This window comes from Pezoporus flaviventris, unplaced genomic scaffold, assembly GCF_033815535.1.
Source record: "Pezoporus flaviventris isolate CSIRO_AGI_PZ_B2104156 unplaced genomic scaffold, CSIRO_AGI_Pfla_v1 ptg000001l, whole genome shotgun sequence".
In the NCBI taxonomy this organism is placed as follows: Eukaryota; Metazoa; Chordata; class Aves; order Psittaciformes; family Psittacidae; genus Pezoporus; species Pezoporus flaviventris.
This window is the reverse complement of record NW_026892549.1, coordinates 17,720,342-17,738,608: the sequence shown is the minus strand read 5'-3', so window position 1 is coordinate 17,738,608 and position 18,267 is coordinate 17,720,342. Positions and strand designations below refer to the sequence as shown.

At 39.1% G+C, this 18,267-nt stretch overlaps 1 protein-coding gene and 1 long non-coding RNA gene across 2 annotated transcripts in view; one reads left to right on the top strand and one right to left on the bottom strand.

Annotated features, from left to right (window-relative positions):
• Positions 1-50: 50 nt before the first annotated feature.
• On the bottom strand, positions 51-9,895 carry DAPL1 (death associated protein like 1). Its single transcript, XM_061446389.1, has 4 exons — positions 9,806-9,895; positions 5,696-5,783; positions 1,783-1,846; positions 51-315 (listed from the first exon to the last, which is right to left on the bottom strand). Exons 1-4 carry the CDS (start codon positions 9,861-9,863, stop codon positions 196-198), a joined length of 330 nt encoding a protein of 109 aa, XP_061302373.1. The 5' UTR covers positions 9,864-9,895; the 3' UTR covers positions 51-195.
• Positions 9,893-18,267, top strand: part of LOC133265655 (uncharacterized) — a 53,022-nt gene continuing 44,647 nt past the window's right edge. The window contains exon 1 of the long non-coding RNA XR_009742044.1: positions 9,893-10,093. This is a non-coding gene — a long non-coding RNA (uncharacterized LOC133265655). The remainder of the gene's footprint in view (positions 10,094-18,267) is intronic.

Here is an 18,267-nt window from a genome sequence, read left to right as displayed (position 1 = left end):
ATTACACATACACCATGGTATTTAAATAAATCCTAAGTACATTTAGTGACTCTTCTTATAAAGTATTTTATTGTCAGTAACAAAAATACAGTGAGAAACAAGGCACATAGCTTTTGAACATTTCACCACAGTGCATGAAGTGCTATTTTGTATAGAAACTCACTTTAAGTAAGCATGAGTATTTTAATGAGTATCTTAACATTTCCGCGGCTGTTGAATAATGTAAATTCTCTTAGGCAGTATGAACTTCTCCAAGGCAGGCTGAGGCTTTTGTTGAGCCACCTGTAAGGCTGCTGCATTAATTTTATGGTTTATCTGTAACATTAAAGGGTGGAGGGGGGAAAAGTTGTTATAAAACATAGCTTTTATGCTATTTTCTTCCTAAATTTTACCATATAAAAGTAGCTTAAAACTTATCTCCACAAGAAGTTCAAATAATCAATAGATAAACCCAGGGCAACTCTGTACATTTCATTTTATTTTATGTTTTTAAAGTGGTATCAGCCTGACTACATTCATTTCCCCCCCTCCCCCTTTTTATTAGTAGTTCATAGAGCAAATAATCAGTATGCCAGAGTTAACAATAAGTTGCTTAAAATTCTTACTTTCCTAGATTCAAGTCATTGTCATTGCAGTATCAAATTATCACTTTCTAAACTACTGCAAAAGTTTCATGTAATGAGATCATGGAAATCAAGAGAAGGAAATGGTAGGTCAGGATAGAGGAGGTGGGGACAAGCAGAGGAGAAATAGCATGAGTTGTATCTGTTCTCCTTAACAAACTAGTCAATTCAAAAATTCAACATCTACATACTAAAGCTATATACTCATCTGTTGATGAAAGGTTTATGCTGAAATGATGCAGCTGATGTCTCAACCAAACTCTTTAGATGAGGAACTCTTGTATGCCTAACAATCTAAAGACTGCAAGTATATGAAAAGTAGATTCTAATTGTCAGATATTCAGATTAGCATGCAAATTAAGAAGCTGCTTGTTAAATCAGCTCTTGCAAAATGTAGGTGTTAAGAGTCTACATGAACAGCCTAGCAAGAGATACCAGACAGTGGTCTTTGTAGGTATAAAAGGGTCCATCAACAGCTCTGCAACACAATTTTAAATGATCTCATAGTCTTTCCAAGGCAGAGTTCAAGAAGATGCTTGACTATCTAATGCCAGGCGTCAGGTGAAACAGCTGCATATGCAGCAGCAGTGGAATATTCTGTGCTTGTTGTCTTGGCGATCACTTGCAATAGTCTGACATTAACTTGTTGTCTTGGTACTCAATAAGCACTTGGCAGTGGCACTACCCACCTCCTGCAAGAGGCCATCTTTTCACTTCTGTGAAATTACAGCAGTTAAAGCTATTTCCACAGTGGAATAAACACTTGAAGACCAGGTTCCTTTCTCAATTGTAATCCCAGCTCTGCCACAAATTTACTATGTCACTGATAATCCTCCCCCCATTTCCATAAATCTAAATCAACATACCACTTTAAAGAACAGACACACCTTATTTTCTGTAAAAGGAGTACATATCTACCCTGGGGCTACTTAGTGTAAATAGGAAAGGAATCAAACACATCAGAGTAAGGAGGAAAGGCTAGTTATATTTTGGCCATATAACTGCTAAAGAAATAGACTACCACAAAAATATTTAGAGGTAGATGAGAAACTTACAAGCGTCAGATGGCAGCAGTTTAAGGAAAATTCACCTTTTTTACCTTACAGCTTTATGAAGAAGCCCTGACAAACACATAGCTTGTTTGTCCAGAGATACTTACTTTGCTCAGTGCTTCTGCTACCAAGACACCCATGTTCTGAGGTTTTGAAAAACTGGCAATGGCACTGTAAACCAAAACAAGAATGTATTTAGCATTTCCATCTCACAGGAATACTTGGCACTTTCATTTTCCAGGCTTAATACAAACTATTTTGTAATAGAAATTTAGGGTTTGGAGCTAAATCCTTTAATCACATTAAAGACTAGGGTATTAAAAAAAGGTATGCTGCCTCAGAATAGAAATCTGTGTTGCAGACTTTTATTTAGGTATATAAAAGGCTATATATATATATATATATATATATATAAAAAAATATCCTTAAATAACTCAAAACAGACTTCACCTCCCCCCACCCCCCCCCCCACCCCGCAGAGTAGCTTCACAGAAGCTGAGCACTGATATCCAGAACTATAAAATTTAACTTAGGAATTTTCTTGATTCCAGTCTAGACCCATGAAAAAAATTCATCTCCTCTGCTTTTGGAGAGTGTTTCCTTTGACAGCAGCAATTTGTCAAGCAAAAACTTTTTGTGCAAGATTATCCCATTAACTTCTTCATACTCCAATGAAAAACAGCCATGTTACCAATATCGCATAAGCAAATCTCTGGATATGAAATAATTTAGTTCAGCAACAGAAAGAACTGTGGATTGCATTTTCTTCTCATGATACGATTATCTGTAGTGACACCTCTGTATCTTAAAAACGGATTCAAGAAAAATCATTATTACCCTCACACATGGGCCCAGATACCTTAAATATGACTCTGAAAAAGCAGATACTGCTTTAGCTAAGTTAATGGTTCTGTGTATCAGGCAAGGCACATTTCCTGCTGAAATTTCAGCTCAGCAACTGATATAAGTTTGCAACACTGACAAATATGTGCTATTCCAGGTCTGTTTATGTCATCAGGTAACTATGACTATAGTAAAGACAGGAGTAAAATTACACCCAGACAGCTGGCAATCAATAAAAACAAAGCCCTTCTAAATCGTGGGGGGGAGGAATCAAGCCACACACCCCAACAACAAGAGTTATTAGAAAACTCAACAAAAACCAAAGAACACACAACTTTGAATTGCTTCTCTTAAATAATGAGGTATAGCCAAATGGAATGTATTTTCAGAAAACTGCCAGGAAGGCATCTAGTTATTAACATGATGCACTACATTCTGTTAGGCACTATTCTATTATATATTTATATATGTAATATATTAGACATATTATATATATTGTAGTCTATTACACAGCAACTTCATAGTTTAAAAAAAAAAAGGCATGCTCCCTAAGTCTCAAAAGCTCAGCTCCTGCCAAGACCAGTCTGAGCTCTGAGTACCCACTAAGTTATGACAGTGACTTTGACCCTCAGAAAACCTCACCTGAATCAAAAACTCAACTACTTTAGTAGTTGCTCAGTATTACCAAACTACAGAGTTCTCTATGACTTCTGTGATTACAACCTGAGAATGAAATCCAGCACCCCAACAAGGTAGGTATGCTGTACCAAGTAACCACTGATTCTGGTGCAGAGAACCAATAAACAGGAAAGCTCAGCTTTATTCCAAAAAACTGTATTTTAGGTTAGCGTCCTCCAAGCCAGTGAGGAGAAAAACAGAAATCCAAAGACCTACAATGTTGATGTCTGTAGCTTGCCAAGAAATAATGTCATTACACCATTTCTTGGCATGGCTAAATACAGTTAATTTAAAAGTTATCTAACTGATTAGAACATTTTAGAGGAAAAAAAATTAACATCTTGGTCCAAAAAAACTGAGTTCAGCTGTCAGTCTAGTCACACACTTCCCTTTTAACTCCTGGCATAACAGTCTATTTCACATAAATGTTGCTAGATTACAGTACTTTGTAGTGCCTGTCAGACACACTGATACCATGATTGCAACGTACACATATAAACTAAAAAGGAAGTGTTCTTTAAAACATCTGTTTAGAAACAGCAGAAGTAAATCTGTTTATCAGAAATAATACAGGGAATTTAAATCTTAGTGCAGAAAAGAAAAAACCCACAAACAAACAAGTGGGAATCAGAACAACGTCATCCAGACCCATCCTCACTAACCCAGACTTTCTAAACTGTTACCTGTGTACTACAGAAACACTATAGTAGAGGTGGCTCCTTTCTTACAGGTAAGCAGTAACTGATGTCCCTAAATCCACAGCAGTGTAAAGAGTAATTCACAGCTTTCAGGATAATTCCGGATGTGCTTTAAGATTCAGGAGCTGCTTCAGTTTGGATGTGTCTCTTCAGCAAGTCCAGAGCAAGCTATCACAAGGACAATACAAAGACTCCTTGAAGGGAGTTCTATTCTTAAGAAATACAACAGACTATTTAACCTTGTTTTGTTTCTATTTTTATGCACAAAACTAGTCCCAAGTTTTGACTACAGGAGAGGCAAGTGCATCTTGACATAAATCAAAGCCCACTTCTGCAGGTAAAAAATTTTTTTGCTTGTAAGTGCTTTTTCATAGCAGGAGGACAAAGTCACTCCTAAAGCAACAACAGATGTGTTTCCTATTCATACCTAGTAAGATAATGCTCAACACTTTCCAAGGAAAGAACAAATTCTACACTGTCCTCATTCTAAAGGGACTAAATCCCTTATCTCCTGCTCTCAGAAGTCTGCAAGATCAGACTGTACTTTCCTCTAGAAGCTGCGCCACTGAACAGCAAAAATTTAATGTTTTGGCGGGCTAGAGAATAGTGTACGTTAAGTGCAGGAGCACTCACTAGAGAAAGATATCCAAGTTCCAATCTCAAGACATAATTTTGAATGCTCACAAAACAGATAAAGGTATTAAAAGCACACAGGTTACAGTGCCAAGTGGAATTTTAGATCCAGCTCCCTGAACAAAGTACTTTAACAGTTACATTTTGTCTCATCACCACAAATCTCAAGTCTTTTTTCTATGAAGACTTTTTCTATGAATCTTTTTTTTCTATAAGTCCTCAACAGGAAGCATCTAACTCACTGGTGAAGGCAAGCGACACAGCAAGATACCTGCTGTTTTTATCTGACAATGGGCTAAAGTACAGGTCTTCCAGATCCTCACAAATACCTTAATCATCACATGGAGGAGGATATATACCCTGCTTACTTGCACAACAAGGTCATCACTGTCAGGACACAGCAGATTTGTTCTGAGAGCAAATCACTGCATCAGGCTCCTTTGAAAAAAAATCTTAGGGTCACACTGACTCTAAGAGCATCATAGCAATTATCCATATATCAGTCATCTTAGCTTTTGTTGAGTGACATCTGAGAAAAATGTGTATTTTTGAGAAAAACATTCAGTCTTTGTTTGAAAAATCATGAAGAAAATATTTGTTTTGATGCCCACTTCAACCAGTCACTGCTACCTTATTCAAAAGTAGAAAGATGCCTTCATTTTCGGGCAAAATAGCTTAAGTAAGCTTAGGAAATAGAAAACAGAAAAAGTCAAATTTGATTTGGGACTGAAATAAGAAATACAGGCTACACAGGAATTAACACTTTTCGTGGGGGATGGGAGATGCGGGCTTTGTTTCCTTCAGAATGAGGACAGCCTAAAACTCATTTCACTGGAAACTGTTTGAATATTACTTTATTAGGTACAGGTAGGCAAAACATTGTTTTAATTTCTGTTCCATAAAACGTGACAATAAAGAAGAGATTCACCTTTGATTTTTCACTGCAAGGCATTGTCCTTAGGTTTTGAAGTTGGGGTTGTTTTTTTTGGGGAGGGGTAGGAAACTTTAAGTTGATGATTACCTCAGAGTTGCCTCTATAAATTGCACAAGTTAATTGAAGAATTAAACTCTTCAGGAATTAAGAATTGTCTTTTGATTTCAACCTTCAGCCCATTACCTCTGAATGGGGCAGAGGGGGCAGAGGAGAAAAAGCCCAGAAATGCAGTACCTTGTCTTGTCTTTTCCTGGGGGTTTAGTATTTTTCCCAACAGGTCCATATTCATTCTTTTTAGGCACTCTCATACCTCCAGCTTTGACTGCAAGAAGAAAATACAATTTATGTACAAATATCTACAGAATTACATATTACATTACATACACTTAGAGAAGAAAAAAATACTTTAAAATCATCTTTCCATATTTAACTCTATGCTTCACTTTTAAACATACACATAACACAGAAACAAACAGATCCAACACAGACTTTAAACTTCTCTGTCATGGCATATTCAAATCAATTGCCAAATACTATAATCAAGAAATTAGAGGGGTTTTGGTCACTGCTAACTATATTAAATCTTACCACCTTATTATGTTAATATGCATTCTTCACCCATAAATCTCAGATGTAATAGTTTCTAATCTGAATTTTTAAAGGCAAAACAAACAGACCAAACTCTAAACACTTTCAGGTTGTCAAACAATATCACTCAGCAATGAAGGTTTCACATGACTTACTCAAGGTATTCTAGAATTAACCTAATAATGCAGATAAGAACTAGCTGCATGCTTACCTTGTTCTTGTGTTCTAACATGTTTAATTATATTTTATTAATATAACTGCCAATCACAAACCCAATTAGCACCAATTAAGTTACAGAGGACCTAACAATAACAATCTAAGTTCTGAGCCATACCAGAAAATTCAGTTCTGAACAAAGAACAGGCAAAGTTACCCAAAACATCTTGCTGAAATAAATACTTTCTCCCTGTTCATGAGGGTATTTCAAGTTTTAAAACCGTAAGAGTAAAAAAGAACAAACTTAATGTTTATTTCTCATTATTTTGAAGAAGTTCTTTCATCTTACTGGAAGGCTCCTATTTTTATCATGAATAATCAAGACTAGAGTTTTCAAACTCAAATATTTGGGGACATGAGTTAACAGGGAATGGCAGAAAGTTTACTGGTAGAAGGTTTAGTTTTAGGAACAAGAATTCACCTTCAGTCATGTCCAAAGCAGCCTCACAGTACTGCAGCTCTGCAATGTCTCAATTTGGCTTTTTAAAAATTACATACATACAGATAATTATAGTGCTGTATTAGCAGGAAATGAATAGTCATCTTACAGCAACAAATACACTAGATATCTAGACAGAACCAAATTCTTTTGAAAAGCTAACTTCAAAGTCTCCTCTAAAATGGAAGTGTCAGCCTTTTCCAATTACCTGCCAGTAAAGAGAATCAAGATTTCAAATACCCTCAGCTCACAAGGTATGAAACTTCTTTTGTCTTTCTAAGCAGAATATAACACAGAATGCAGCTTTAAACAGGAATGACAAAAAAAAAAAAAAAAATCCAACCACCAAAAAAATCCTTGAGTATTTCAAAAAAGCTTGTAAGACTGATGTCTTCTTGACATCAAGTTCCTTTTATAGCAAGTTTATCCAGAACACCAAAGCAAGTTATCCCAAGTATTTTTCCACAGCTTGTTAGGTGCTTAGATTTTTTTTTGCCTTTTAGGAATGAGTGGGAACACAACTGAAGTTTTAGAAGTAAGTAAAAAAAACATAACTGAACCTAGATCTGTGGCTTTTGGTTTGGGACCTTCACTAAGCACACATGTGCAGGACTGGTGATTTCCAGACACATACATTTTAGTTTTACCTTAGCAGGGTAAAGAGATCCAGACACACAGGGAGGCAGACACTTTAACACTATGAAGCTTTACAAAAAGCACATGGAGGAGTTGGGGAGCAGGTGGGAAGGAAACAAATACTGCAAATAGGAAAAGATATTTAAAGACGAAGTGGCCAACCAGGAATTCTGTCTACTACCAAAAACCACAAAGAAGAAAGTTATTTATAAGAGTAAGAATAACACAGGACTTTTCAGTCTCTTCACTGACTTGGCAATAGCTGCTAATAGCCTGCTCAAAGATACCCCTAGCAGTGGAATAGTTAAATATGGATGCTTCTGGAATGTACCAGAAAGCTGTTTTGCAATTTGTTTTTTCCCAAAGCAATTAAGAGATATGTCAAAGTTCCACCATAGAGCTCTATTTTTGTATTTTTTTAAGTGCCCTGTAAGCCATGTAACCTAACACTTAAGAACTGTGTACCAAAATCTTTGCTAATTTCCATATTTAAACCATCCTATATTTTTAAAGAAAAGAAATAAGGAAGGAGGAATATGTCCCTTCCCTCCCTGCAAAAAAATAAAAAAAAACAATCCAGAACAACCAAACCACGAAACCCAAACTGAAAACAAAGGCACAAAACAAAAGCTTTGTTGAATCCCAAGGTTACCTATGGATACTGTGGTCAGAATAAAGGTGTCCACCTTCAACCTGCTTTGTTCACCGAGCGCAAAGTTGGAACAACTTTTTCCTGCTCCTACATCCCTACTCCTTTGCCAGAGACAGTCACTCCACTGCAGGGGCAGATGCACCTCACCAAGACTCAGTCTGCTATACAAGGTCACTGACTATAGGGGTGTAAAGGCCCTTTCAAGTGCCTCAACTCAGCCATCCCTGACACACATACACAAAAACCCAGGAAAGGACCAGACACAAGTGAAGTTGGGAAAAAGCTTCTTACATCACAAATTCACATAAAAGCATGCTCAAAACAAACTAAATAAACCACAACACCAGAAAAATACCTTTAAAGAAAATAAAACAGATGTTACAGCTGAGATACACAAGTTATATCTCATGCTATTCAGGCCATAATTGCTTCTAATAAACCAGGGAGGGATGGGGCAAACCTAATTGGTTTAGGCTCAGCAGCAGCTGTGCAGCAGTTCTAAAAGTTAAGTCTGCAGAAGCTCTTTAGACTTAATACATACAGGTAACAAACCACATACTACTGCTAACTCTGTGTTTTGAGATGCTAGCTCCACACAGATAATGAACAGGCAAGCACAGGAGTGGATTACTAGCTGTACGTACTTACAGATTCTGCAATAATCTGTTGCAGGTACTCATTTAAACACCAAGTAGTACATCTGGACAAACCACCCATTAGGTGGAGCCATGGTTAGAGTACCACACTGAAGGCTCATCAGCCTGCACTCTGAAGCACCATCTTTAGTCAGGTAACTCCAAAGGGGAGGTGAGGTAGAAAACCAAAAAGATATCTATTTTCCACATTACAGTAAGAGGCAAAGAATAAGACTGGCACACTAAATATATATATATACAGATTTCATTAAGCCACTGATACTTGTCTATTACTTGATAATGCATTCCTGATTAAGAGAGCAGCAGAGCCTCTGCTCCACCACAGAATCAGCTAGGTTGGAAAAGATCTTTATCATCAAGCCCAACCATTACCCACGACTGACAAGTCCACCACTAAACCGGATTACTAAGGGCTTTTTGAACACGCCCAGGGATGGTGATTCCACCACTGCCCTGGGCAGCCTGTTCCAATGCCTTATCGCCATTTCGGTGAGGAAACTGTTCCTAATAGTCTAAACATCCCCTGGCGCAGTTTGAGGCTGTTTCCTCGTCTTACCGCTTGTCACTGGGGAGAAGACACGGACCCCCATCTCACTGCAACCTCTTTTCAGGCAGTTATTGAGAGCGTTAAGGTCCCCCCCCGAGCCTTCTCCAGACTGAACAACCCCAGCCGTTCCTCATCAGACTTGTGCTCCATACTGCTCGCCAGACCCACAGCCCATGGTGGGTCACTGCAGATCGGACGCAGTCCTAGAACACCGGGTGCGGTACATGCTCATGTAGGGTGAACAAGGAGCACCGCGGGCTGGGCTTTGCGCCTACACCAGGCCGAGTGAAGCTCCGGCCAGGGCCCCGGGAGCCTGCCGGCGCATGGAAAGGGGACGGAGCAGCCCCGACCGCTCCGACCCTTCCCTTCTGCGCCCCCACTGCCAGCACCGCTCTCCAGCCCCACCGGCCTCGGGAGGGACACACAACAGGCCCACAGGTGCGGGAGTGCTGGTTGTGGCGAGGCAGCGCGATCCCTTCCCAGCGAGTCCGTGGGCGCAGGTGCTACCGGGAACCGCGTTCGTACAGGAACGCTGATTTCAGCGGCCGCACCCCTTTCAGAGACAGGGACCGAGACCAGCCCCGGCCCCGGCCCCGGCCCCTACCCCTACCTGCAGGCGGACGCCCGTGCAGCCGCGGGAGTGGCGAAGCACGCTTACTCCGCACCATGCCGAGGCGAGAAACCCACGGTGGACGCGAGCAGACGCATGTGGTAGCACCCTTGTGCTCCGGGGCGGGGCACGGGTGAGCAGAGGCGCGGGAGGCGGTGCGAGGGCGGGTCTGGTGGGGCCGTCCTGAGGTGAGGGGCGCGGAGGGGCGGTGGGTGAGCACCTGTGGCGCGGAGCGGGGAGATCCGCTGTGAAAACGCGGATCACGACGTTGCGGCACGAGTGCATCACGTAAGTCAGGCGAAAATGAGGAAGGGGGTGACCAAAGGGAGAAAATGAATCATGTGAGTGGTTGGTGTTAGATTGACTGCTGTCCCGTCTCGCTCTGATGGGAACTTCCATCACCTTTATCAGCCCTCGTCCAAGTTACCCTGTCTGTATGCCTTTTTCCTTTGTTTTGTCTTGGTGGTTCATTACAGGCTTTGCAAATTTCAGCTGCAGACTTAAAGTTTCCTTCAGCCTCTTTTAGTTAAGGTATTTAGCTTAGAATTTTTCACACTTGTATGAGCCTCGGGTTGTTTTTTTGGTTTGGTCTGTTGTTCTGGTTGTTTTTTTAATTGTTGTTTTTGTTGATTTGTTGTTTTGTTAATTTTTTTTTAGCTAGGTTTTGATTATTCCCCTCCCATGACTGAGAACTTTTGAACCCCCTGGGTTTTCTTGGAAGTATTTGGCAGAGGACTAGAGAGACCCAGCTCTGTGCTCCAGACTTAGTGAAAATCCATTTCTGGGTAGAGAAACTGATTTTCAGCTGAGGAAAAGGCTGTAGGAGGAGTTCACACCCTGGCAGACAGCAGAGAAAGTCAGTGCTACTGGACATTTGGAGTTCATGCCCTCAGAACCAGAGCCAGGCACTTACTGGCTGTATATTTTGTGGAAACATCCTCTTAATGCATACACAGGCCAAAGAAAAGCCTATGTTAGTCAATGGAGTTAATGCTGACTGAAGTAGTACAAAAGAAAAATTTCATTTATAGTATCAGCTATCATATTACAGCATCTCATTTTTTTTTGTCATCTTAGTGATAATAGGTATTTCATATGTATGCGCTTGCTATGCTATCTTGCCACACCTGCTAACTACTTATAATGAAAATAATGCAGTTAGTGTAAAGTTGGGTCTGACTTTGTATCCTGACTGAAGAAAGCATTCTCTTTTGAGACAGGAACTAGTCAGCAGTTTCTCTTGGAGTGTTTTAGTGGTACTGCAGCAGAACTGTTTTAGCTGTCAAGTGCAACCATGGATCTGTGGTCTAAATTTTAGGACTGATGTCTGATGCTGTAATAGTTACGAACAACCTTCATTCTCTTGTGTGAATATACATAACTGTGCATTTGTCTCTCAGGGTTCCACGACCGATGTCTGGTCTGTAAGTTTTATGGTTTTGCCCTCTAGAGGAGATACACAAATATTTGAGGAAAATTTTACCTCTATAATTAATCCTTACTTGTTGGGGGAAGCCGCAGTGAAATACAGAAGCTTTACAGAGATCATATGAGACCTTTTTTTAGTCGCTTCCCCCCCCCCCCCCCGTTTTATACAAGTATTTTTAGTAGTAAGCAATAAGTTCTTTTAAGAACTATGTGATTAATTTCTTAATTTCAAGCAAGAGCCTGGGCAGAGCCACATTAACGTCAAAAAAGTAGTCTGTCATTGTTAATGGGTTTTCCAAATCCTTTGGAGAACAAAGGCTGAGCTTTGTCAGCTTAAAGCAGACATTGAAAGATCCAGTAATTTATTATAAAACCCAGACACCCAGTGAACTTGGAAACGAGCTGGTGCCAGACTATGCATTACTCACCAGTTGTCCAGGGTAGCAGGCTCCAAAGCGAGGTGTATGCAGCCGTGGCTTGTGAGAGACTGATCTGCTGGTCTGCACAAAGAAAACTTTAGAATGTCTACTTATATTTATTATCTTTAAAAACAAACAAGCACAGAGAAGTTACACTTTACTAGTATTTAAGATACAGCTTGACTCTGGTGCCCTCACTTGGTCTGTACCTTCAAGGCTCTGTCACGCATGATACCATCATCTCCCAGAGGCAGAGGGGTTCACAGTGGTGGCCTCATTCATTTGTTTGCTTTCAGCGGATTGTGATGTATTGCAGTTTGTGTGTGCTGGTTGAGTGGATTTATGCTTTATATTATTTAGTTTTAACTAAGATAACACTAAATGGACAAGTGGCTTAGAGAGATTCCTGCAAAGAACCCATAGGTTGAAGATAACAACATAAGCACAAACGAACAACAAGAAAATGATGGAGCTGGCATTTCACCTGCTCCAAGCTCGTCAGCTAAGTCGCAAGGCAAAAATGGTGATGATCTAATCGGCCAAAAATGCCTGAAATAATCAGGAAGACTACTTGAAATATGGATTTACACCTACTGTAATTAATGATGAACCTCACCCCAATTGTGTATTGCACCCTGAGATAATAGCTAATGAAAGTATAAAGACATCACAATTAGAAAAGCATTTAAAAATGAAGCATCCAGAAAATGAAGACAAACCTTGATAGTTTTTCAGTGATATTTTTAGAGTTGTGTGATACTCAATCACATATATAATTTCATTAAACTTAATTGTAAACCTTTAGAAGCCTCTTTTGAGATTTCTTCCTGTTGTGGTTTAACCCCAGCCAGCAACTAAGCCCCAGCCAGCTGCTCGCTCGTATTGCTGTGGTGAAATGGGGAAGAGAATCGAAGAGTAAAAGTGATAAAACTCACGGATTGAGATAAAGACAGTTTATAGGGAAAGCAAAAGCTGTGCACATAAGCAAAGCAAGATGATTAATTCCTTCACCACTTCGCATCAGCAGGCAGGTGTTTAGCTATCTTCAGGAAAGCAGGGCTACATTATGCGTAATGGTGAGTTAGGAAGACAAATGCCATCACTCCAAATGTTCCCCCTTTCCTTCTTCTTCCCCCTTTTTTTTTATTGTTGAGGATGGTGCCACATGATCTAGGATATCCCTTGGATCAGTTGGGGTCAGCTGTCCCATTGTGTCCCCATCCAGCTCCTCATACACCTCCAGCTGCTTGCTGGCAGGGCAGGGTGAGGAGCAGAAAAGGCCTTGAGGCTGTGCAAACACCACTCAGCAGTAACTAACACATCCCTGGGTTATCATCAATGCTGTTTTCAGCACAAATCCAAGCCATAGCATGATAAAAGCTACTGCGAAGAAAGTTAACTCTATCCCAGCCAAACCCAGCATTCTTGCATAGTAGCGAGAGACAAAAATAGACATGCCACTGGGGAAACACTTTTTCTTTCTTCTGTGGTAATGATGGCTGAAATAGCACACGGAAAACAATATAGAGCCAAAGTGAAATGCACTCCTTTGTCAGCAAACCCTATTGGAAGATGCACAGAAAATATTGCTGAAGATCTGTAGAAGCAGGTGTTTGCACATGTGGGAGATTTGCTATGTAGCTGGCTGAAAGCACAGGTATTTCTGTCGAGTTTCCTCTTAAGGCCTTGCTGGATTCTCTTTCAGTAATTACCTACAGTAGAACTACTTTCTTTTGAACCACTAAAGGAAAGATATATTCTGGATATATTCTCAACAGCAAATGAGTTCTTTAATAAAAGCAACGTGTTATGGAAAAAAACATGCAAGTGTAACCACTGATAGAGTGGCTGATTTGACTGGAATAGAGGATTCATGGGTAAGCTTGCAGAAATTGCACCAAATTAAATTAAAAAGCTGTGCTGTTCATAGGTAAGCTATTGCATCAAACAAGTTAGAGACAGAAGTGCACAACGTGCTAGAAGCTGTCATCAGTGTGGTTAATTTTATACCAAGATGACCTTTAAGTAGTACTATGAGGTGGGGAGTGACCATAAAAATATTTTGTACCACACATAGGTTCACCAGTTATCTCATGGCAAAGTGCGTTGAAGGATTTTCAAACTCAAAGATGAGTTACGCATTTTTGTTTCGCTAGAAACTAAGTGTTCCAAATTTGCTCACCTTTTCTGTGATAAGTGGCTGACAGTTGAAAGAAACTGGTGATGTGAAGAAAGCGTTTTGAAAACAGATGTTTGGAAATTATGTAGATGATACTGTGCCAAAAATATTATGTCACCTATAAAACCCCTCTGTACGCTTAAAAGGCTTGGCATCAGAAATTCCTGACCTATTTAAAAATCTTTCAAACAAAATGTTTCAGTGGTTTTGAACCCATGAGTTAAAAATATGAAAACCCAACACTTCCGCTTGGTTTCAAGAACATCTGGTTAACATCAGAGAATTTGAAAATTTATTGTGCAGATTTCAAGAAAAGCCTTTGCGTAATGAGTGGGAGTGAAAAATGAGTATCATGATTTAGTAGGCACAGCGAACAGCACACTTCTTCCATCTGAATCTGCGCATCTTTGTGAGTTGGGATTTGTTTTCAGCCCTGGTGACTGTTAAAAACAAGTTTTGAAACAAACAACTTAGACCTTCAAATTGCTGTTATCACAAAGTGTTAAACCAATATTTTCAATAATAATGAAGCTTGTTCAATCATACAGTTCTCACTCAAATATTATTTAAATTAGTATTTTATTCTCCATTATTAATTTTGTGAGGGCAAAAAGGTTTCTTGTACCATTAATAAATAAAATAAATTTTAAAACATCGTTTCATCTTTATCTTATCCTTTTAAAATGTCTATTTTTGTGTATGATTTATAATGTACTTCATTAATACAGTACATGTATGTAATTTATAAACTAATATCCATATATTGAGGGTGTGGGCTAAAAATGGGGTTTTTTACTGATAGGCATGCACCATCAGAAAAGTCTGGAGACCTGTTACAAGAGTTAGATTTAAATTTTCTATTTTAATCGCAGTCTTTTGGACATAACTGACCTTGTATTGCTGAGTTTTTAAGCAGACAGTCCGGCAAGAATGTTGCTGAAATGCACCTTTCGTTTAATAAAATGAAGCTAGAATTTAAGAAATGGCTATGTAGACTTTTCATCCAGATAATTTTATTATTCTTCTCTGGAATGGCCCAAATAAGAGTCATGGCCAAGTCTGTTCAGCTGCTGTCTTCTCTGTTTCGTTGGGGTACTGGAATAAGACAGAGCCAGTGCCAGCAGTTTGGAATGGAGCGTGCAGCTGTGATAAATAGAGCATACACAGAAAACCCTGATTCCATCCTGTTAGTTACTTCTGCACCTGTGTGGGAAAACAGGGATTGCCTGTTGTCCTGGATTCAGCAGTAGCAGTCATTTTTCTCCTTCTTGGTAGCTGGTGCAGTGCAGTGTTTTGACTTTCGGCTTGGGAACAGAGCTGATAACAATGATGTTTTGGTTTGGCCAAGGACTTTGTGAGCCTCATGCTCTGCCAGGGAGGAGGGGAAGCCGGGAGGAAGCAGAGACAGGACACCTGACCCAAACTGACCAAAGAGGTATTCCATACCACAGCACATCATGCCCAGGATGTAACTGAGAGTTACCCGGAAGAGCTGGGACTGTGGGGTTGGAGGAGGCATGGGTCAGAGCTTGGTCGGGCTGGGGGGGGCGAGTTATCAGTTGGCTGGTGGTGAGGTGTTGTATTCTCTTCCCTTGTTATTTCCTTTATCATTATTATTATTGGTGGTAGCAGTAGTGATTTGTGTTATACCTTAGTTACTAAACTGTTCTTATCTCAACCTGTGGGAGTTGCATTCTTTTCGATTCTCCTCTCCCTCCCTCTGGGAGTAGGGGGAGGGAAGTGGGGGGGGGAGTGAGTGAACGAGTTACCTGACTGGGTTTAAACCACGACACCTGTCTGTAGAGCTGGGTTGGGAATTCTGCAGAAGTTGTTCAAAGCCAGAATTTGGCCAATCAGTGAGGTCATAAGCAGCCTATTAAACTGGAAAACACCACAGTCTACTTTTCAAAGACTAAATATGGTTTTGTAAATAGAGCTTTAGTGCTAAAGCAGCAAAGACTGTAATACATGAGTAATTTAAGCACACACAAAACCCCCCTACACCTTTCAGTGTACAAAACCAACTTAAGCATTCCTTATTGCTCTGTGTGCTTAAGGAAGAAAACTTAGTAAGAGTATGTTGGCAAAGATACTAAAAGGGCATGGTGATGCTCACAAGTTTTTATTCTTAATGTATGAGAAAAAGAAACAAACATTAAAGTCATAGGTTCAAAATACTCTTAATTCCTTTGGATACACAGTGTACAAAACACACATGCATCATACCAGTGAGGTACCTTTGAAATGCAACACCGAAGACTCAGCTGCTTACAGATACTTTCACTCTGTTGTGAGTTACATTTGTGTTTTTAAAAAGTTTCAAAAAACATTGTTAAAACTTACTGTCACACTTCAAAAATACACCAGTGCATCTTTTAACAAACCCTTCTAGATTATCTAATGCGTAGTAATAAGATGGAATTATACTACTTAACCTGTATAAAAGTTTCACAGTTTATTAAAAATACGCGATGTGATAATGTTTAAATTACCAAGTATTTCATTACTTCAGCAAAAAGATCCAATTTTGTCATTCAGAAAATCTAACCTGAATTTCACTTGCTCTTTGAAAAGCTGTGGTATGATACTAAATTTTTGGCCACAATGAAGTCTCTTTGCCTTCAGAATTTCACCATTAGTTAATACAGAATGTCCATACAGTGACTGTGACATTTGTCTTAAACAGATATATTTTCAAAGCAGTAATATCAGTGATAAAATTTTATACCAATGAAAATAACCTTCAAAACAGCAGTGAACTAGGAACATCCATTATTTTCCTTTGTTAGTTAATATAATAAATGCATATAAGTAGTAGGCAGAGGCTTCAGTTAAAATATTTCCAGCACCGTATGGCACAGCAGATTTTTTGTATATGATTTTACATGATTTTTGTATGATTAATACCCAATTTTAAAATAACTCTACTGTGAACTATTTCTCAATAAGATGTTCTGAACCGCATCTGTGATTTTTATCATCCCAGAGTTGTGGCAGTTAATCCTGTTTCACCCTGTTTGGAAATAGCATCGTCCAATATATATGTCCTATGTAGGAATAGCATCACCAGAGATAAATATATGATTATAATAATCTTACAGTGAAATACAAGATATGGGAATAGATATAGCTAATCTGGAATTATTTCTTTTATAATTCTTTTTCAGTTTCATTCTCAGTATTTAAAATGAAAAATTCCATTAAAGTATTATCTTTTAATGTTTACCATCTATGTTGTAAACCATGTTGTGGATAAAGAAATCTTCATAACAGATTTTGGCATTTTCTTGAATCTGTCAGTGATTATAATCTTTTGTATTAAGATAGTGATGCCTTCAGGTCCCTAGGCATTATGTAAGATGATGGGCAGGTGGAGTCGAATCACAGAAGGTAGTTCCTGCTCCATTCTTACTCTGTCCTTCACCATACAAGTCAAAAAAGGTGTGAGTGTGTATGCATTTGAATGCTGCATACGCATGTGTGCTGGGTAGGGAGAAGGGAAAGCAGTATCAGAGTACTGCCAACACTTGCTCACACTTGTTGGCTTAAAAAGACAACTATGAAAGCATTGCTCACAGCTCCCTGGCTCATGGAAGAATATCCCCTGCCTGAGTCAGAGAGCAAAATCTGCATATATTGTGATGAGACTGTCTTAATTTTATGTGCGAGCAGTTGCTAAAACTGTAACACATAACGCCAAAGAGATTTTTCTAGAATGCTATAAACATCTGCTTTGCTGTGCCAAAGCATCTCATCACAAAAATTATCTCTTTCAGAGATTCTGAAAACAAAATATCAAAGAAGAAAAAATCATTAGTCTCATGATTTATTTGGAATTGTTTTATTCTTGGATCTTAACAGTTCAAAAGGAGAGAGAGAATGTAAAAATAGGATGTGATTAAGTGGAGTCAGAAAGAGGGGGAAAAGAAGTAGAAAAAGTAGAAGAGAACATGAAACCAGCAGGGATTTACAGCACAGCAGGTCACTTATGGGTGATTAGTGTTATCTTGGATTTTTAGAGCTGAAAAGTTAAAGGACATCCAGTCTAAACCAGATCTATTTGATATTTTAGTTCTGTATGTATGAGGCAGGAAATAGTTTTGAAATGCAGCAATTTCCTCCCTAGAAAAGCAATTTACTTTGCAGATATTAAAGTCAATAGTACTGCATGTCTCTGCTAACAAGTATTTAGCTTGAAATGGATAATGGCAATTTTGATTGGGGAAAGATTCTTCTCTGAAGGAGAGATAAAATAAACTTTTCCTGTTCAGTGGTTAGGGGTTTTTCATATTGATGTTACTCTGCCTCAGCAGAGATAATACTGATTTTTTTCAGTTTATTTACATGAACTTATGTACGGTACCCTACTTCTGTTAGAGTTGAATGATTCAGGAGCTTGTCTTAAGGTAATGCAACATTTATTTTCTCTGCATCTG